Source organism: Meles meles, chromosome 6, assembly GCF_922984935.1.
Source record: "Meles meles chromosome 6, mMelMel3.1 paternal haplotype, whole genome shotgun sequence".
Classification (NCBI taxonomy): Eukaryota; Metazoa; Chordata; class Mammalia; order Carnivora; family Mustelidae; genus Meles; species Meles meles.
In genome coordinates, this window is record NC_060071.1 from 2,331,612 (window position 1) to 2,352,988 (window position 21,377).

The 21,377-nt window shown below is 61.4% G+C and overlaps 1 protein-coding gene across 1 annotated transcript in view; it reads left to right on the forward strand.

Moving 5' to 3' along the window:
• Nucleotides 1–21,377, forward strand: part of LOC123944518 (cell migration inducing hyaluronidase 1) — a 124,735-nt gene that overhangs the window by 57,802 nt on the left and 45,556 nt on the right. Inside the window, exons 2-9 of the mRNA XM_046009684.1 lie at nt 8,785–8,890; nt 12,992–13,132; nt 13,600–13,738; nt 14,381–14,617; nt 16,388–16,567; nt 18,938–19,008; nt 19,605–19,700; nt 20,272–20,393. Coding sequence (XP_045865640.1) covers nt 8,800–8,890; nt 12,992–13,132; nt 13,600–13,738; nt 14,381–14,617; nt 16,388–16,567; nt 18,938–19,008; nt 19,605–19,700; nt 20,272–20,393 — 1,077 coding nt within the window. The 5' untranslated portion in view covers nt 8,785–8,799. The remainder of the gene's footprint in view (nt 1–8,784; nt 8,891–12,991; nt 13,133–13,599; nt 13,739–14,380; nt 14,618–16,387; nt 16,568–18,937; nt 19,009–19,604; nt 19,701–20,271; nt 20,394–21,377) is intronic.

Genomic DNA, 21,377 nt, shown 5'->3' on the forward strand with positions numbered 1-21,377 from the left:
CCCTGTTCCCAGTTTGAAGGAAGGCCCTGTTCATCATCCACATGACTGAGGGCGGGGGGGTCCTGTCCTGAGTCCGGACATGGGTCCTGACCATCCAGGCATCAGGCTGTGTGTGTGTGCAAACGGGGGTTACTGGGTCCTGCCCTAGGCCCGCAGCTCCAGAACCCGCAGGTGGTGGCGTGATCTGCACACACGCACACGTGCACACACGCTGTCCAGCTCCGCGGCCCGCTCCTCCTGCTCTCAGGGCCTCGCGGGCAAATCTCTTTGCCGCTCCCCTTCCTTCCTTTCCATGGGGAAGGACAGCAGTGCCCGGTGCAGGGACACTGTGAGCACACACAAGGGACCCACCGCCAGCACAGCTCCGACGGCGGGTCGCGTTCTCCGGGGCTCTGTGGCTCTGAGAACACCTTTCCTCCCAGCCGTGTGCCATGTGCCCTTGGCAGGCCTAGTCGCCTCTTGTCCCTCCCTTCCGGCCGCCAGACTCCGGAGGAGCTGTAAGTTGGGCGGACGCAGTCCGCAGACGGTGCCTGGAGCATTGCTGCAAGAGGCTAAGCGGTCAGTGGGGAGGGCATCGCATGGACGGAACGGTGCAGGGCCGGCTGCGCGGCCCATGTAAGCCAGGACCCCCCCTCACCGCCCCCAACACGTCCCTGCTGCCGGCTCCCTTGAAGCCAGCCTTGCCTGACCGCGTGACTGGTAGAGCGCTGAGCAGGGGCCCTCGCCGGGATGGAGGGCACCGTTTCCGTAACGTGTCCTACCTCAGACGTGTGCCCCACGTGCCTCTCTCCTTCCCACCTGACCCACCCCTGACAGCCCCTGGGCTCTTCACCCCTGCTGTGCAGTCCCCTCTGTCCTCCGACCTCGTCTCCGCCCCCGTCTCCGCCCCAGCACCAAGTTCCCCCTGCCTATCTCCACTGCACCCGTCTCCACCTTCAAGTCCTGCTCGAATGTCCCCTTCCCAGTGAGTGCCTCTGTGACCTCCCCGTGCACGGGAGCCGCTCCTTCCCCGCCGTCCTGCCTGACTTTCTCCAGCGCCCGTCAGACACACACACACACACACACACTGTGCGTAGGTGCTCTGCGTTCTTCTTCCGCCCACTGCCCCCTCCCGGGGCACCCGCGCCCCCCGACGGTGACCTCGCAACCGACCCCGGGCAGGTCTTCTCCTGAGCTGTCATGCAGTAGGCGCTTGGTAAATGTGTGCTGAATTACTTCGACTCTGGCGGTGGAGTCTTCCAGCGGCACACCCTCCACCCCTCGCCCCTCCCCGGGTCCAGCCTTTATGGAGCTCTTTATGGAGAACGTGTGGGTGGCGGGCTCCGCTCTCGGCCCCTCCCGCCCGCCTGCCTGGAGCCCTCGGGATAAAGTCCAAACCCCTGCCCCCAAGGTGCCTCGCCCCTGGCCCCTGCCCTCCCTCCCCCCTGCAGCTCCTTGGCACCTGCAGGCTCCTTGCATTTCGCACCGATGTGGGGGCTCTTTGAAATAGAGCTCCTTGTGGGAGTGAGCCGTCCCGCCCCATCAGGCAGGAGCCCCCTGGCCTGGAGGAAGGCTCTGGGCCATCACGGGCCCTCGGAGGGGTAAAGCGGGCGCCCCCCCGGGCTGGAAGTGACCAGGAGAAGGCAGGGGGCATTTTGCAGAAATCTCGCTGAACCTTGGAAACAAGTCGGCGCACATGGCACGACCGTGGGCCAGGAGACGTGTGCGGCCAACTGCTGATGCTGGAATTTTCGGTTAAAAAACGCAGTTGATGAAGTGTTTATTGCCGTAACCCCTCAGCCAGCCAGGGGAGGACGCACAACGGGCGGGGAAGGTGTGTAGCCTGGTGGTCGCACGGGGAAGGTTCTAGGCCCTGACTCAGGGTCCCGGGAGATGCTTGCCTTCGAGGTCACCGATCTGCGGGATCGGGCTGCTCTGGGCATTGGCTGACCTTTGAGCTGCCGGCCCCGAGGGGGCTCGGGGCTCTGAAGGCCGGGGCGCGGTGCTAGGGATGAGAGCGCCATGTCCGGGCAGCCTCCCCCACCCCAGCCCAGGCTCGCCCTGCCCCGGGGGAGTGTGGGGGGGGGGTTGGAGGGTGGCCAGCAAAGCTTCTGTCCCTTTCGCAGATGATGCCCAGCCAAGCCCGAGGTGGGACCCACATCGGCTCATCCTCAAAGTCAGGGAGCAGCTCCCGTCCCACACACCGCTTGCCCCCACTGATGTATAAGGAGGCTGAGAAGTCTAGGGTTGGAGTGGGGAGGGGGGCCCAAGCCTTCCTTCCACAGGAGAGTCACTGACTTAGAGAGCCACGGGATGAGTGGGGCAGACCGACGCCCAGATGCGGGGCGGGCAGGGAGGTTCCTGGGAGAGGAATCCTGTCCTGGGAGACACCCTCGTGTGCCCTGGCTGGGGGACAGGTGACAGAGCCTGGCCCCCTGTCTCTCTGCCGATGAGACAGGCAGCTTCCACAGTGAGGCCAAGGCGTGGAGGGGGGCTCCCGTGGGCCAGTCACCGAGGGGCAGGATCTCCTCCCCGCGCGGAAGGGCTCCGTTGGCGAGGGCAGAGGTGGAGACCAGCAGGGGCAGTGGCCCCATGGACAGTGACAGGCTGATGCCTGCATGTGTGTGGGTTACAAGGACTCTCAGATGGACTTGGAGGGAAGGAGGAGCCCTACAAGGGCCACGCTTTCCACGGGACGAGGTGAACTTGCAGATGCTGGGCATCTGACACCTGGGGACTAGGAATAGGGACACAGGGACAGCTGGGTCACGTTTTAGAGTACTCAGTCTCCCTCTCCCTGAGAGCTCTGGCTTTAGCAGGGCCTTCCTCGTTGCAGCCTGCAGTCGGCTCGCGCCGGCCTTGGACTTGTGACTCCGGGGAGAAGCACGGGCATCAGTACTGGGATAGCCCCTCTCCTTTATGATCCTGGGGTGGCGTGGGCGGAGAGAAGCAGCTCCGAGAGGACAGACGATCTTTTTCTTCCTCGTTGAGGGAATGGCTTAGAAGACTTTTGAGAAGAGTTACAGTTACGAGAAGCATCAGCTTGCCTACGTGTGTCCAGTTTCTGCTCGCTCACACCCGGTGTTTTAGAGAGCGCTGGGCAAGGCACTTGGTCCCGTGTCGCTGGGCCGCCACTGTGCGGGAGCAGCAAAGCGGGCTGCCCCTCGGGGAGCCTGCGGCCCAAGTTTCCAGGGCAATCGTTCAGTAAGTCCCGAGGACGGAAAGAGAGAAACGAGAGGGAAAGTTTGATCAGCAAGCCCTGGGTGCAGGGGGAGAAGCCACTGGTCAAGGCCGAGGTCCAGGGAGACTCACGGGGGTAGAGATGAGTCAGAGCAAAGACAGGTTCCGGAAGGTGGGAGGTGGACCGGGGAGAGACGGCATATAAGTCAAGGAGGCGCAGAGCCGTGCAAACCCACAGAGGCCGCGGACATTTGCGGGGCAGAGCTGGGACCCGCCCCCTCCTCCTGGTGCTTCCTCTCCCTCCACTGCCCCCAACAACCTGACACCAGCCCAGCGTGGCTTGTTTCTCAGCGGGGAACCCCCCAGAGGAGCGATAACTGAATATGGGGTGGGGAAAACAAGTCCTCTCTTACCTTTTGTCTCCCGCCCCTCCTCTTTCGGGGAGCTCAGTCGGCTCCAAGGGGGCGGCCAGCCAGGCCCTCCTGGAGTAAACCAATGCAGCGAGCTGTTCCCGAGGACGTCCTCGGCCCGTCCCGCGGGTCCCCCACCACCTGCGTGCCCTTCCCGGGGTGAAGGCCATTCCAGGCACAACCTCTGCCCGGGGTCCAGTGTGTCATAGCTGTGTCCTTCCCCCCATAAGCACGGCCCCTGGGGCTGAGGCCCCCGTGTTACCCTCCACGTCAAGCTGTTGAGAAAACGTCTCTGGATCAGCAAGGCCTCCTACCTGACCACCCAGTACCAGCCCTTTTTCTGCGGGAGACGCTCCTGGAAAATCCCGCTTAGCAAGTCAGGCTGAGGGTGGGCAGCCTCGGGCAGCGAGCAGGGGTCGGGCAGGGATGACCGCGGCCGGCATCTCTCCCGGAGCACGCTGGCTCGGTCACGGCACCCCACACCCGTGCGCCTTGTTCGGCCAGCCCGGCGCCACCCGCCCCCCGCCCACAGCCGAGGGGACAGAGCCCTGAGCTTTAAGGGAAGGGCCGCGATCACGCACCACTCTTCTGCGGCTGGCCTGGCCCTGCCACTTGGGTCTGTCTGGTGACACGGCCCAAATGGTTAGCACTCGCCCACACACCGTCAAACACTCACGAGGTCCGCCCTGAGGCCCCGGGTGACAATTGTCTCTTCTGAGCCGAGCTAACACTGTCCTCAGATGTGTGCACTCAGGAGCGTGGCTGGGAGGGCTCGCTCACACACGGAGGGCCGGGCCCCCACCCTGGATGTTCCGACTCGGGGAGCCAGGCGCCCCTGGGCAGGCTGAGGCCACAGGGATCTCCACTGGTGGCGGGGCGGGGGGGGGCGCACTCATCATTGTGATTTCGGTGCCCATGGCATCGAGTGATGGGACTGGGGGCCATTTGGAGGGCGGAGGTCTTCCCTTCCTGACTCCCCCGGTGCCCCCATGGTGCCCGCTCAGGGGGTCGGGACGAGCGGTGAAGAAACAGATGCTGTCGGCCTGGGGAGCCAGGTCGGTGTTGCCATGGGAGGCTTGGGTTCGGCGGCCCAGCAGGACCCGAATGACTTGTGGGCGTCCGTCCAGGGCTGGGGGAGCCTCGGTGTGTGTTCCTCTCCCGTGGTGGAACCACAGCGTCTCCCTCCGTGGCCCCGCGTGCCAGTGGCTTCCCAGAGGGGATTCCCTGTGTCCAAGCAGGTGTTCCGTTCGGAGAAGGAATTTTTAGCCTCTGTGGGTGTATCAAGGGCGTCTGAGGCCCGTGTTTACTATCCAAATGAAGACTTGAAGTGATGCCTCGATTGAGACGGGGGCAGGAACAGATGGGCCCCGTCTCCCTCCACTCCCCCCCCGAAGCGAGTAGGGAGGCGGGAGGGTGATACATGTCCCCTAAGTTCGAGTCGGACAGAAATTCTCCTCTCGGATGCTGGTTTGGATTTCCGTCTACTGCTGCTGACCAGAACAGGCTCGGGCTCCGGCTCCCTGTGCCTCAGTCTGCCTCTCTGTAAAACGGGCAGATCCTTGTGTCTTGGCCCATGGCCTGGCAGCGCCAGCCTCCCCCGGGAGCGGGTTAGAAAGGCAGGATCACACCCCACCCTAGACCTGCTGGGTCAGAGGCTATGTTTTAATGAGTCACTTTCTGCCTGGCGGGAAAGAGAGCTCTCGGCTTTGTCTGCCTGTTTGCATGAGTTCTGGCGGTCGCTGGGATGGGCCTGCAGGTTCTTGTCCGGAAAAGGTTCTAAGTTGAGCCTGTGTGGGTGGTCTGGCCTGTACCAGCCCCACGGGGGCCCTGCATGAACAGGGGCACAGGCTGGCCTTCCAGAGAGCACAATTGGGCAGGGGGGCTACTGGCCGCAGGTCAGGCATCTCGCTTGATCCCCCAGTGACCTTGGAATTTAGGATGTATTCGCTCAGATTGTACCACGAAAGGGAACCCCATTGTTCAGATGGTTTTCCAGATATCAGCCGTGTGGCCAGGATTGAGGCCTCTGGACCACAGTGTCCTGCCAGTGGCTGGACCCAGCCTTGTCCGGGTTTGAGTGACATTGGCCTTGCCTCAGGCCAGGTTTGATGGGGAGATGCTGTCCCTGTGCTCTCATGCTCCTGAGACAGGATGCCAGATCACCCCAGAGGTCCCATATCACCCCCCGCCTCTGGGCTGGAACAGACCCTCCCCCCACTGCTGGGCCGGCGTCCAGGACTCTCTCGAAGGGTCCGGATTCTGCAGCTGCGCCGGCACAGGGTCTCTCGTGCCCTGGGGCCAGGGTGCCGCTGTGCTGGGGCAGTTTGAGCCGGGACACAGGGCCTCTCCAGAGACTCCAACAACACTCTGTTTCCCTCTCTTTCTGCAGGTGCTAAGCCCCAGACCCCAGGATCGACCACCTACAGGAAGAACCAAGATTCAGGCCCCGGGCACGTGAAGGCCAGATGGGCGGACAGAGGCAGTGTCTCTCGTCCCCATGAGACTCGGGAGCACACGGCCTGGGCCACCGTGGGACAGCAGGAACGGCGCCGGTCTGGAACCCTGAGCTGGTCATGGAGAATCCCGAGTTGTTCCAAATAGCCTGTCCGCCCTCTTCCTCCTTGCTGGCTCTGCAGAAGGCTGCCCCCACGCCCTTCAAGGAGCAGGTCAGCTCATGGCCTGCGGCCAGCCAGCCTCCGGCCCGCAGCGTCCTGTGGAAACTTCTAGCACTGTGGGGCAGTGTGTGATCTTCCCGGGCCTCCAGCAGCTGGGAACCAGGTCAGGACCGTATCTTGCCAGCAGAATCTCAGCTCCCGTTGCCAGAAATCTTGGAGCGAGCCACGGACCACGCCGGCCTCCCCGGTGAAGAGCTCCCAAGTGAAATCCGAGAGACTCTGGGGACTCGCTTCAGCAGAATGTTCCTCGGGCTTTCTGGACTCCGGAGCTGGAGCCTCTCCCGGGAGAGACCTGCCCCCCATCCTGGCCACGTGGGCGTCACCTCTCTGGTCAGGAGGCCTCTCTGTCTCCCGGGGCTCGGACACAGACACGGCAGAAGCCTCCTGAACGTTGGGGAAAAGAGGCTTAGAGCCTTTGTCCTCCAGGTGGCATTGTGTGTGTGTGCGCCCAGATGGGGATTGTGTGTGTGCGTGTGTGTGTGTCCACGGTCTCTGAAATAACCTGTGATGCAATCAGAGGTTGTCAGAGCCGCAGGTCCCTGAATGCCCAGACGGCCTCTCCACGTGGGAATCTGAGGCCCACGAGAAAGTGCTTTCACGGGGGACCCCTGGAGCTGGGACAGAAGGGCACCCGCACCCAGACCTCCTCCCGTTCCAGCCCCCACCACCCCAGGAGCCTGTCGTATTCCGTTAGCCAGCGGAGCTGCCGGCTTATGGTCTGGAAGTCGGGGCGCCCCTCGGGGGACCCCGTGGTGATGGGCGGCTTCTCTGCAGCAGATAACAGCTATCTCTAGTCTTCCTAACCTGATCCAGACTTGGGAGCGGGGCTCTGGCTCTCCCCTGAGGGCAGGGCCGCCTCCCTGTCCCTGAAGCCCCTCCTTTCTGTCACAGAGAACAGGACAGCAGACACCCATGTTCTGGGGCCCATGGGAAAGGCGCTGTTCCCAGAGGCCGTGACTTCAGGCGAGGCTTCAGCGGCGGCCGAGGCAACTAGAATGGGCCTGTTGTTCTCGCAGGTCAGGTCCGGGCCAGGCAGAGAGGACACCGCGGGCATTGAATCTGAGAGTATCAGGTTCTCCCTCCCCGCCTCCCGGCCCACCTGCACAGAAGGACACAGGTTCAGCATGGGGGCCCCTGCTCCGACCTTCCTGCATTCCCCAGCTCCCCTGGAGCACTCCAGACACTTTACCGGCAGCCCACAGGCCAGGGATGGTTAGATTTGTCCCTGGGCTAGTTCAGGGGAGGAGCCCGTGTCTGGCAAGAGGGATTTGGGCCCCTTTCTCCATGAGGGAAGAAATGTTTCTCTCTGGGCACAGCGGCTATCATGCCCGGGATAGGACCCGGGGACCTCGGCAGGGAAGCTGGAGCTGGTCACCAACCCCCCAAGCCCAGTCTGAGCCATCTGTGTGGCCACAAAGGGACAAACATGTTTTCTGCATGCATTCTGTTCTAAAAGGGAATCTGTCATCTTTTTAAGTTCCTGTCTTGTGGTTTATCTGTACAGAGTCCCATATTGACTGTCTGTGTGAATGAAAGGAGAAAGATAAACAGCTTTAGTAAAATAGAATTTAACAAGATAGAAATTTAGTTCTCTCACACATAAAAGCAAAGCCTGAGCCTAGGGCTGTTCTCTTCTCCATAGGGTCAGGGCCTCGATGTTTCTCTACATTTGCTTTGCCATCTTCAGCATGGCTCCCACTATGCAGCCCAAGATAGCTGCTGGAGATCCAGCCATCACACCCACATTCCCTCCAGCAAGAGGGAGGAAGGAAGGACTTCTTGCTTTCCCTTAAGGGCATTTTCTGGAATTCACACACCATACTGGGGCTGTGTTGGCCAGAACTTTATTCCAAGGCCATTGTACCACTTACATAAGAGAGCCCAGAAAGGTGGCCTTTATATTAGGTGACCGTACACCCAGATAAAAGCCGGGGGTTCATTTCCCAAGGAAGGAGGGAACAAATGGGGGACGATTATCTCTTGTCATCTCATCTTCCTTTGGATAGGTGATGCACAGAGGGTGCGTGACACAGAGACTTCCTGTTGTCGAGACTTTATCAAGATGTATTTTAGAAACGTAGACCCATAAAACCGGAGCAAAGGTTAGAACTCAGCCAGTCCACAGCCTCGTCTGCCAAATTAAGAAACTGAGGCCCAGAGAGGTCCGTCCAAAGAGCTGAACTCACACAGCACGTTCGTGGCATCTGGTTTCCAGCTCATGTTGCGTGGGAATATTTTTGGTTTTCGCTGCTCCTTAAGAAAAAAGCTTCACCCTGGAGGGGCGGGAGTTCGGGCACCAAGGATGAAATTCCATCCATCACCGGGTCTTTGAGCTCCAGGCCCCGGGCGGGATGGGGACGGGGCTTGCGTGCCCAGGTCTGCCCGGCCCTGAGTCATGGCGGCTGAGGACTCTGCCCCGGCGGGCCCTGTCCCCGTGTGCGCGGGGGGGGCCGAGTCTGTCCGTGCCCACCCCCCCCCCCCCCGGCCGCGGACTCCGGCCGCTGAGCTCCCGGGTCTCAAGCGGTGTGCTTCCATTTCAGGGCGCCGCCGCCAGGATGGGAGCAACCAGCAGACAGGACTCCTTTGAGGCGATGCTGACCCTCAGCTGGCTGATCCTGGCCTGCTTCCCTGGGTCCCTGTCCACAGGTGAGCCACCACGGCACCATGGGACCTCGGTGCCTCAGTGGGAGGCGAGGCTGCGGGGGGCAGGAGGAGGAGCCCCAGGGCAGGGGCGGGGCGGCTGGGCTCTGGCTGGGCCCTGCTAACCTCCCAACCTCCCATCCTGGGCCTCTGTCATAAGCCACAAAAAGATGGGGCCGGACTACACACGGGGCTTCCATGCACAGCATCCCCGGGAGCCAGGCGGGGGACCCAGACCACTGGGGCTGGCCAGGTGGGGACCGCGGTCACCTGGCAAGTTCAGGCTCCTCGAGGGGGACACCCACTTCTCACTCCTAGCCAGTCGCTCTCCATGTGGAAGTGGGGCCCTGTTGCGGGAGCGCATGCATTTTTAAGAGAAGCCAGAAATCTAGATTTTTATGTTAAGTCCCCTTCTGGTTGTGTTGACAACCAATTCAAATGTTACAGACCGCTTTGGGGGGCAGGGGGCGTCCAGAGAAAAATCGCACAGCTGGGGACAAGCCTGCCCCCTCCGCCTGCACCCAGTGCTCCCTCCTCGCTCTGCCCTCATAAAATCGTGGGCCCGCTAAGCGTCTTGTCAGCCGCGATGCCTTACGCGAGGTCTGCTTTTCTGAGCTCCGTGTCGACTCTTTCCTGGAACGATTTTGGACAAACAGGCAGAAGCTCAGGGCAGGTCTGCGGGGACGATGGGAAACGGCCGTCAGGGAGACAGACTTGGGGGAGCGCTGCGGACCACCTGTCCGTTTCGAACGAGGGTTGTTAGCAACGTACCTTCACCCTCGTGGCTCACTCTGTTGCCGTGGCGCATGATGGCTGCTTTTCTGCAGCAAGGATGAAGGGGCTTTATTCTGTGTTGTCGTTCTCGGGCCGCGGAGGGCAGGACGTAACCTCCCGTCGTCACGAGTGGAATCCTTTCGGTGTGGTTCTCGTGGAATCTTGCAGGTCCGGAGGGGACGGGGCAGGCAGGCCGTGTGTTAACACTTGGTGAGATCGTGGGCAGCGGGGCCTGAATTTGTTCATTTATTCTTTGCAAAGGTCAAGGTGCATTGGCGCTAGGCCAGGAGTGGGGCTCCGGGGTCTGTTTTAAGATGACCCCCCTCAGGGCTGTAGGGAGGTCTCACCGGGTACTTTTCTGTCTCTCTTCGGTCTGGGTGCAGACAGCTGGGAAGGAGGCCAGGCTCTGCTCCTCCCGATCCCTGGTCCTGTCTGCCAGCTCTCCACCCGTGCCCCGAGTGCCCCGGGCTTGCACTCACTCTCCACCCACTGCCTGCTCCTGCAGCCCCTGGGGAGGGCCGGCTGCGCTGCAGATGTTCCAGCCCAGGCTTCGACCACGTCCAGCCCCTGGCTGGTCCCCACAGATGAAAACCCGCTGAAACTGACCTTTGCTGCGTGCAAACATCCAGCTCTAATGGAAGAGCCCAGCTTGTGATCGCCACGCTTCTCCTGTGGGGCCAGCACGGCTATTGCAGGGGGACATGGTCTCCTGACGACAGAAGAGACTTTGGGGTCAGCCTGCCCTCTTCCAAAGCCAGCTGTGACGTCGGACTCCGTGCTTGCGCCTGGAGCGTGAAGGGGCAGCCAAGCTGGTCCTGGGAAATGTGGGTGGCGAGACCCTGGGGCTTTGTCCCAGAAGCTGGGATGCCTGTGGCTCCCTGCCGGGACCACTCAGTCGTCAGTGGGGCTCAGGGGTCCCCTGCACTGCTGTGTGTCCCCTCCTTGGAAGCGGTTCCACCAGAACTAGGTGGAGGGCATCATCCTTGGCTGGAAGCCAGTAAGCACTCGACCCACCCGAAGACAGACCCAGGGACAGACGTGACCCTCAGAAGCCTCTCGGGGCCACAGAGGCACCAGAGTCCCCGACCCGTATGACCCAGGGCTGCCCGATGCTAAAGCAGCGGCCCACCAGCAGCCCAGCCCACAGGCTCCGGGAAGTCCGCTGCCGAGCAAGGACTCCGGTTCTCAGTGTGTTGCCATGACTCGAGTCCCTTGGGGCTTCCAACAGCTGGAAGCTGCTTTCCAAACCGTGTGAAATTCTCTCCTCCATGAGAGACAGCCAGAGCCCGGGTTCGTGCTGACAGGGGAGCAGCTGGCGGGCAGAAGGGGGGTGCCGTGGGGCTGGGGAGGGCTGGGTGGGGCCACAGCTCAGCCAGCCCGCCCCAAAGGCCCCCCCCCAATGCCGTGCGCGGCAGAGGAGGGACGGGGGTCGCTGCCTTCAGAGGGGCAAAGACGACGAGATGCTGTGGGTTTGGGGATCTGTGTCTGGGGCCGTTGAGGGAAGATAAAGGGCGCCTCCCTTCCAGTTCTCTTGAGATAAGTGAATACGGGTGACGCCGTCATCCCAGAGTTAATGCAACGAACGTACAGCGACGCTTTGACCTGACATGCCAGGGATCACACGGGGTCCCTCCTGGGGTCACGTCTCCACATCGTGGACGCTCTTCTCTGGACCTACGTGGTCCAGAGACACGAGGCGTCCGGCATCCTTCCTCGGAGCCGGGGCTGGAGGTCGCGTCTGTCCTGCAGCCTGCACCGGTCTTCACTTGCAACCTGGGCCCCGCGGCGGGTCTGCCCGACCCCCACCCCCCGCCCCCGCCAGGGGCCCTTAAATGGAGCGGTCCCCCGCTTTACGGCTCTCGAGGGACAGAGGGGAGGAAGGCATCCGGGCTCGTTCTCTGCGACAAGCCTTTCTCGTTTTTGTTTCGTCCACCGCGTTGCCTCCGGGTTGCTCCTGGCTGCCAGGAGAGCCTCCCCGCATCCGAGGCGGTTCCGTGCCCTCCCGCGCCCGCCCGCGCCCGCTGCTGGAGTTGTGCCCGGCGGCCAGATGGAGACGAGGCTCCTCCTGCTGCTTTTCCTGGAGCCGGGGAGGCGCCTCCCCCACCGCGGGGCCTCCAAGCTCAGTTGAACGTCTGACTCACGAGGCCACCACAGGCCACCAGGCGTCAGGTTCCCTCTGGAGGGTGCGGGGCCGGAGTCGCACCGGGCCTGGTTTCTCTGGCACGAGAACAGTCCTGGCCGCTCTCCACAGAGCTTTCCAGAAGCCACCCCGTGTGGCTCCTCGGGGGAGCGGACCCGAGGCCGTGGCGGTTCAGGCGCGGGAGGTGCCCTGGCCGGGAGCCTCCGCCCGGCTCTCTCTCCCGCTTCCATCCGGTAATGTTTGTTTTGCAAAACGTGGTGGTCTGTACACAACCTACCGTTCAACATCGACAGCTTTGTTTCGAATTATGCTCTTTTATTTTTTTATTTTTATTTTATTTTTTAATTTTTTTAAAGATTTTATTTATTCATTTGACAGAGCTCTCAAGTAGGTAGAGAGAGAGGAAGGGAAGCAGGCTCCCCGCTGAGCAGAAAGCCCGATGCGGGACTCGATCCCAGGACCCTGAGATCATGCCCTGAGCCGAAGGCAGAGGCTTAACCCACTGAGCCACCCAGGCGCCCTCCAATTATGTTCTTTTAAAAGAGACGATGGCAGTCTCTTCTGGCAACTCCACAAGCGGGACGTAGGGGTTCCCGCGTTAGCGCCCGGTGACGAGGGCCGCTGCTCTCAGGGGAGCCTACGGCACGACCCCCCCCACCGGGAGAGACACAGTCATGCCCCGTTCCTCCCCGCTTAGACGCCATTGCTAATAAGGGGTGCCCCTCCCCCTCGCTGGAGCGAAGTCCTCCGTGACCCGGTGTTTGTATGATGCCCTCCCTCTCGGGTTTCCAGGGGAACAGAGCTGGAAAATTAACCAAGAGTCAGATGCTCACCCGGGCGGGGGGAGGGGCCATGCGCACGCTCAGGGCACCGCTTTCCGGGGGGGAGAATGTCTTGGATGACAAGCACTCCGGGCAGATCACCCCCTAACTCTGGGCCCTGGAATGTCTTCAGGAGTCACCTGGTCTACCGTCCCTTTTATGAACGGGGAGACTGACCCCCAGGAAGGACGTGGCAGGTTCACCGACGTGGGAAGAACTGAGACCCCGGGGCTCCTGGTGCCCATGTCAGGGGTGTCCTTGTTCTCGAGGCCTCGTGCTAGTAGAGGGGGGCAGGGCACGGTGTGGGAGCACCCCCCCTCCGGGCGCCCTGGGGTAGGAACGGAGGCCGTGACGCCTCTCTGTCCTCGGCAGCCGTGTGCCCCGACCAGAGCCCCGAGCTGCAGCCCTGGAACCCCGGCCACGACCCAGACCACTACGTGCACATCGGGCGCGGCCGGGCCCTACTGCTTACTGCGTCGGCAACAGTGAACTCCATCCATGTCTCCCAGGGAGGTAAGCTGGTCCCCAACCACTGCCGCGCGGCCCGGCAGGCTGGGGCAGGCTGCCACAGCTCCAACGGGCGGAACCAAGGTCCCATGCTCTGGGTTCAGGCTGGAGCGCCCTGTGGCTTGAGAGGTCCCCAGCTCTGGGCCCCTGGGAGCGGTGTGTCCCATGTCCAGCCTCGGTGGCAGAAGCGTTTATGGAGGGATGTTCTCGTTGGAGCTGGGAGTATTCCCGGACATCACGCCTCCTGATGCTTGCTCCTTGTTGACGGCCGCGTGCATAGCCAGGACTGCGAGCCCGCGGGTGGCGTCCACACAGGGAGCCACCTGGGGGCCCGGCAGGTGTGGGAGAGCTGGACAGACGGGCCTTCTTGTCCGCCTGGACGAGGGGGGCTTGGCGGGTCCTCCCTTGCCTCTGCAGTGACCTCACCGCTAACACCAGCCTTCTCAAACCCCGTCCCGTTCCCCTGTCCTCAGGAAAGCTAGTCATCAAAGACCACAAGGACCCCATTATTCTGCGCGCCCGGCACGTCCTGATAGACGACGGTGGGGAGCTGCATGCTGGGAGCGTCCTCTGCCCCTACCAGGGCAACTTCAGCATCGTTCTCTACGGAAGGTGGGCGCCGGCCTCCAGGGACCAAGTGCTACTCTTGGCCCTGACGGGGAGGAGGCTTTCCAGAGGGGAGAGGGCGCAGGAGGACAAGGCCCCCATGCCAGGCGGGGATTATCCTTACAGACAGCCCGAGGCAGCCACGAGCAGGACAGACGTCAGTGACCGGGGCGAGCCGGACAGGTTCACTAGGGGTTTGTGTTGTAGGTTACAAGAGTCCCCGCTGTCCTTCGATCCTGTCCTGGCTCCAGGAGCCTCTGGGAAAGATGATTCATTCATCTGTTACGATGGACAAGGGAAGGAAAACCTCTGTGTCGGCCTCTGGCTGGGGTCTCTCTTCAAACAGCTGAGGTTCTCAGGAGCGGAAGCCAAGAGTATTTGAGGGTCTGTAGTACGTGGCCAGAGGGGCCAGGATGGAAAACTCTTAGCACTGGTAATGTGAGCTAGTGATGAGTGTTTTTGCTCGGCCTTCTGGCCTCATTTGGGTCTGGTCAGGACGATGTGGGTGACGCTGTCTGCTGGCCTCGGGCAGCCACCACGTGTGTCTGGTTCTGGGGTGGCTGTGGCGGGAGCAGCATGGTCCCCTCTGGGCTCAGTGTCCAGTGGAGCGATGGGTCGGCTGACTCCGGGGAGCTGTTTCCCTCCTAGGGCCGATGAAGGAGTTCAGCCCGACCCTTACTTCGGCCTGAAGTACATCGGGGTGGGCCCGGGAGGCACGCTGGAGTTACACGGACAGAAAAAGCTCTCTTGGACGTTTCTGAACAAGACCCTTCGCCCAGGCGGCATGGAGGAAGGAGGCTATTTTTTTGAAAGGAGCTGGGGTCACCGTGGAGTCATTGTTCACGTCATCGACCCCAAGTCGGCGACGGTCGTCCATTCGGACCGGTAAGGTCTGCCCTCACATAAGCACATAGCCCTTCGTTCCAGACACTCTCGGAGCACATGCCTCAGCCAGACGTGCCTCTGGGTGCTGGGACACAGCCGTGAGCCAACCGGACAGAAGTCCCCCACCGGAGGAGACACGTCTCTTCCTCCCCGGGCATTCGGCTACCGAAGCTGAATTAACAGGAACGACGAGGCGGGCGCACATGTAGACACAGCATCATTGGAGATCATGCTGATTAGGGGAAAGGACACAAGGAAATGGCGGAGGGTAGCTAGGGACGCCTGGTTTGCATCCGTGGGTCAGGGAAGGCCAGTGTAGAGAAGCAACATTTGAGCTGAGAATGGCAGGCCAAAGATGAGTCAGGGAGAGAGTGTTCAAGATGGCAAGCAGCAAGTGCAAAGGGCCCGTGGTGAGGGGAGCATGATGGTCTGGAAGCCGAGAAGGGCCAGCAGAGGGGTGGGCTGCAGATCTATGGCAGCGTGGCCCGGTGACGTCTGGGTTTTTGGCAGGGGCAGGCGCACGATCACTGGACTGTGTCCAAAACATCGTGTGAACCACTTCACTGGCCATCTGTGATTTACCTTCGTGACCCCTGGGGGTAGGTTCCATCGCGTACAGAGGAAAACACTGGGGTTCAGGGGAATCCATTTGGTCTGAGTCACAAGGCCAGAAAGTGTCGGAGCTGGGATCCACACCCAGATCTGCCCAGACAGACCTTTAACCCACATTCCGTCCGGACACCTGTCTTGGCCTGGGGCTGAGTGCTGCCGGCGCACGGGTAACGTGGGAAGCTGGGATAAGCCTGATAGGTGCAGAGTGCGTCCGCGAGCCCTCCCGTTCCACGCGGCACGCTGGCCCCTCAGCGCTGCCTCCACAATCAGTAGGACGGTGTCCGCCGTGGCCTGCAGGCCTCCGGTGCGTGCCCTGTTGAGCTGCGGGAGGAGAAGTCATCCCAACAGCTGGTGTGCAGGTTGCAAAGACAGGACAGCTTCTCCCTCTAAATTTCCTTTGGTGAAAGCGTGGGTCCGGGGCCTCGAGAGCCTGATAGCGGAATGCGTGTGAGTAGACCTCTTGATAAACCTTATGGATGCACACGCGTGTGCAGGCTATGGTCACGGAGGCTGCCTGGAGTAATGGAGTGCAGGCCAGGCCCTCAAAGGTAGGAAGCATGTGGCCAGGCAGAGAGGGATGTGTTAAGGTGTGTGGTGTGGTCACAGCTCGGAGACGGAGACGAGCTGGGCCTCGGTGGGGACACGCCAGCTCGCACAAACACTTGCAGCCTGTTTGAGGGCTCGGGAGCACCGGTCCCGCCACCCCTGCCACCCCCGTGCCGCCACTGTTTCTCTTTCCCCAAATCTGGCCGTTCGCGCTGGTTTACTCTTCTAGATCAGTTTTAGAGTGATTTTGCTTAAGCCCCAAGAAAAATTCTTCCGGAATTTCCCTTGCAATTGTTCCAGATCTTTAGGTCACATGGCGCGTAGCTGGGGTTCGTCACAAAATCGTGTCTTTTCCTCGTAAATGCTGGTCCCGGGTGGGGTAGGCTGCTGTTTGAGATCCTGCATTGTGGGTGTCCCTGTGTCAGAGCGGGTTACCTCCGTCGGGTTTGGGAAGGTCGGTTTTTGCCGTCACGAGAACTCCCTTTCTTTAGAAAATCCCAGCCTTGGGGTCTGCGGAGGGCAGGTGGGTTGCTGGAATGCGCGCGTGTGCTTGGACGTCCCGTTTCGGGGAGCCACTGTCAGGCCGTGGAACCGCCCTCTCTGCCCTTCCAGGTTTGACACCTACAGGTCCAAGAAGGAGAGCGAGCGTCTGGCCCAGTACTTGCACGCGGTGCCCGCGGGCAGGATCCTCTCGGTGGCCGTGAACGATGAGGGGTCTCGGAACCTGGACGACGCGGCCCGGAAGGCCATGACCAGGCTGGGCAGCAGACACTTCCTACACCTCGGATTCAGGTGCCTCCGTCTCTCCGCCCCTGCCAACCTCCAGGACCCCGAATCTCCCCCACCCCGGGCCCGCAGGGTGTCTTAGCATCCATTCCTTGCCTACAGTGCGCCCTGCTCAGGGCTGGCCTGGGGAGCAGCCAGCGCCCCGGGAGCCCAGATTTTCTTATGAAGCATATTCCGCTCTGAAAACACAGAAGGTCTCGGTCTACACAAACTCATTCATTCATTCAGCCACTTACAAAATACCGGCCGGCCACCTGCTGCGTGGAATCCCTGTCTCCGATGTGCCACGAGCTTCGTTTGCCCGTTCTTTGGCAAAGGGGCCATCGTGTGCCCCGGGGGACATGGACAGACATTTGCTTAGAGAGCTGGTAAGGTGTCTGCCCAGCCCAGCCCCGGAGAGGGGGCCTTTGATGTGCGGCTGTGTTTGGTCTGTCTCAGGTTAGAGCTTCGTGCCTGACTTTGGCATGCACACACGGGCACCCGGCCACACCTCTCCATCATGTTGAATCAGCTCTCAGCTCAGTGGAAGGTCAGGTCCTCTGGCCTGGGGCTGTTTGAAAACAGCAAGGTCCCTCCCTTGAGCTCCGCAGAACCCCAGGCCGGGTCGGGGGCCAGAAGAGCCTCCCCTGGGCTCCAAGTGAAGCCGGTTCCCTGGCTGAGCTGAGCCACCCCCCGCCTCCCAGCAAGGGAGAGGGCGTCCAGGTGGCGCTCCGGATTCCTTGGTGCCTTCTCTCACTGCCCAGGCTGGACAGGGAGCTCGGGCCGTCAGAGATGACACCTTGAAGGACACTTTTTATCTCCAGGCTCCTTTGATAGCAAACGCTGAGGGGCTTCCATTTCCTTGTTTTATAAACCAAAAGGCCAGTCCTGGACTTACAAGGACCGCGAGAACCACCAGGGGACTGGCCACTTAGGGGTCAGCAGAAGAGCGTAATGGCTAAGGGCCCTCACTCTGGCCCTGATGCGGCCTGAATTTGTACCTCCTGGCAGGTGTGCCTGCGGGGCGGGGACCCTTTCTCTCTGTTCGGTTCCCGCGTCTGTGAAGTGGCCGACATCCGGAGTGGGGAAGGGGTCACATGTGGAACTCAGTACCAAAACGTGTGCTGTCCCCTCCGGCACAGAATCAGGATTCCGTAAACATTAGCAACCGTTCTCTCCTGAGAACCAGTGGCCGCTGGGAGGAGGGACGCTTGCCTGGCGTTGTCACCACCGTTCCCCTGAGGGCCACACACGGGTGGGCAGGAATTACGCTCTTGGTCCTCGTTTGTGCAGACACGCTCTGAGGGACAGACTCAGAGCATCTAGAATCAGTAGAACTGAGGTCTGCGGCCGCCGCGGTTGGTGCTCTCGCAACGTGGCTACTGGCCGGTGCTGGCACGAGGCTGTGGGTCCGACGGGACGGGCTGAGCTGTCGTGGGCAGCGGGAACAACAGAGAAGTGATGAGAAGTGTGAGCACGAGAGTGGTGGAAGGGCTCGAGGCACAGACGGGCGGTGAGGATGAGGGCAAGCAGGTTCCCACGAGGGACTGCAGGTGCCGAGGCCCGGCCTGAGCGTGTGGCTCCCCTGAAGGCGGGGCAGGGGGGCGGGCAGCAGAAGGGGGTGCTAGGGAGGGAGGGGACAGAGACGAGGCTGGGGGGTGGGCACAGGAGGACATTTCTCTGCACCAGAGCTTGGCTTTCACCCAGAGGCCACTGGGGAGCCACGGATGGGTCTTAAGCAAGAGTGTCACCAACCAAGTCCCCAACCTCAGTAGACACTTGCTTTCCAAAATGAAAGCTCAAAACCCAAACAACAGAAGGTCTTGAGTACGTACGGTGAGCGATTGCCGTGCCACGGTGAGAGGAGGAGCGGGACTGAAGACAGGCGTCAGGGGGAAGACAGAAACGGGGAGGGAAACCTTCCTGCCTCAGAGCGAGCTGCAGTGGAGGACGCCTTCCCTCGGCTTCTCCTCCTCTGTCCCCCGCTGTGAGCGAGGGGCCTCTTCCGACTTTCCACGGCCCGGACATTGCAGAAGGAGCCCTTCTCTCCCGGAACCTCCATCCTTGTTTTCCCAAAGCTATCGGGACCCTCGCTCCGGGACCCAGCTGGGCCTGGTGGGTGGCTTGGTTTGTAGGGCCGCGGGCTTGTTCGTTCGTGATCCGTGCCCGTCTCCCACCGGAGTGGGGTTAAGAGGCTCACGGCGAGTAAGCGGCCGGCGAGCCAGGAAGGGAGGAAGCAAAGCAGGCCCTTGTTCTTCGGGAGAGGGAAGCCCGGCCGCGGGCGGGTCTCCTGGCACGGCGGGGAGGGCTGCGTGCTCGCGGGCTCTGCCTTTGCTCTGCCTCTGGGACGGGCCCAGGCCGGTGAAGAAGTTTACCTTTTGTTGTTGCTTTTACCAGACACCCTTGGAGTTTTCTCACCGTGAAAGGAAATCCCTCTTCTTCCGTTGAAGACCATATCGAGTATCACGGTAATAAATAGTTGGCAAGAGGCAGAATCCCCTCCCGTTCTCCCTGATCGAGAGGCCCGGGTCTTTCTGAGCCGCCCTCCTCCCTCAGAACCTGGTGGGACCCCCCGCCCCCCGCCCCGCACACACACACCCATGCTCGCTGGCCTGTTTCGCCAAAGTGGCCAAAGGCGATCACTAAGACAATAGCTATGTCTGCAAGGAGACGGCCACTGACTTACGCAGAGCAAGGGACCTAGGACAGGCGAGAACAGGACCCTGCAGGGGGAGTATTTTGAGCTCAAAAGATACTTTGGATGGGCCCGCACCACCTGTGGGAAAGCCCCGCAGGTCCTATCCCCAGACAGGAATCCGCGGGAGAAATCGGGGCTTCGGCTTTGTCAGCATGCGGAAACCAATCTTCAAAACTGAAGGAAAAGAAGGGACCATAGAAAATCTGCTTCCCGGGTAGAGAGACGGGCCTGAAATGGTTTTTGTTTCTAGGAAAGAGTTCAAGATCCATGCGTGCTGGGGGTTGGCTCCGTCTTGGGATTATTGACATTTTTCGGGATGTGGGGGTGGGGCTTGCGGTCGCCGACGCCCCCCGCTCTCTCCGACAGGACACCGAGGCTCGGCGGCTGCCCGGGTGTCCAGAGTGTTCCAGACGGAGCACGGCGAGTACTTCAACGTCTCTTCCTCCAGCGAGTGGATTCAAGGTGAGCCGTTCGGCATGACCAGGAAAACCCGAGCGGTGGGAGCGAAGGGCAGGATGTTCTGTCTTTGCACAACAAAGATTTTTCTCTTGCACCAATAAGACCCCTGGATGCTGCCCAGTAAACTAAATTAGCGAGGGGAAGCTGTCTCTCCTTAATCAGTCCCGAGCAGCCAAGAGCCCAGAGGATGCTGGTCCCCCTCTCGGAATCCTCTTTGTGCCAAGCAGTGGTGCTGGACAGGAGACAGGCGGGAGCAGGACGGGCCTTCAGGTAGCCAGGAGTGGGGGTCGGGGTGCGGAGAGCAGCGCCGTCCCTGCCGCCCCGAGAAACGGTAGCGGTCATCGTCACCCCTTCTGCGGTCAAGAGGAAGATAGATTCTATGGCTTCCAGAAAGTGAGAAAGTCAGTGAAGAGGTGCTTTTAATGAAAAGGTGGGAGACATGGCGACTGCTTTGGCGTACAGCTGGACGCTGGTATCTGACTCCTGTTGGCCCCGGGGCGCCGGGGGCCACGCTGCGGGGCACCTGCCCTCTCAGGCCCTTTCCGCCTCACCCCGCTCTTTGTGTTCTGCCTAGATGTGGAGTGGACAGAGTGGTTTGAGCACGACAGAGCGACGCACACCAAAGGCGGGGAGAAGATTTCAGACCTCCGGGTCGCTCACCCAGGAAAGATCTGCAATCGCCCCATCGACATCCAGGTACCAAACTCCGAATGCCCGGGAGGGACAAAGACTTTATTTCGGAAGCAGAGTCTGACTTTCTTACCACTGGGGTGGTACCATTCTCCCTGCGCTCCCAGGACACGGGTGAGCCGGGAAGTCCCCTTCCCGCTCTAGAAGTACTTCTGGGCTCCAGGCGCCCCGGCCAGTGAGCTCCCCAACGAGGGCCCAGTCCTGGGTCCACTCCCCACTCCTCCTCAAGCTGCTTCCACAGCCGTGGCGGACGGTGCCCCAGCCTGGGGACGGGCCGTCTCCTTCAGACTCCCTTCTCAGTCGATTTCCTTGGGGACCTTGAGTGCACAGGACCCAAATGAGATTTGGGGTGCTGGCTGAGCTCAGTCCCCCTCCCCGCAGCCTGGTTCTCTGCTGAGCGGCGTGTGAGTGGGCAGTGCTCCCAACTCGCCAGCTTCCCATGTGGCTAAGACGCCCCCACCCGCTCACAGGGCTGCGCGTCCTCGAGAAGGACGGACCCCGGGTGAGCGCAAGCCGTGGGCTGTAGGCTCATTCTGGGTCCAGCAAGATCAAGAAGGGCCCATGCCCCCAAAGGCCCCAGATTTAATTCGAACTTTCTCTTGCGACCCGGAACATACCAGCCTTAGTTCTGCCCCCGTCCTCGTCTTACTCCTCCAGGTCCCTTGGCCACTGGAAGTCCTGGCCTTTGCTCCCCTCCCCTCCCCACGTACATCTGGATCCCCTCCCCTCCCCACGTACATCTGGAAATCCTCCAGGAACGCTTACACGGTCAATGGACGCCTCCCGGTGTCGGCCCTGCCAGCCGTCGGGCTCCGGATGACTGCCTTTAGGAGACCACGTCCCCAAGGCTGCTTCCCGTAGGCGTCTTCCATTCCCCCGGTGCCTCTGTTCCCGGCATGGACGCGGGCGCCTGCTCACGTCGAGGCACAACCCATCCCAGGCTGAAGGGTGAAATAAAACTTCACTGAGGGCTTGGAGGCAGCAAAGCAG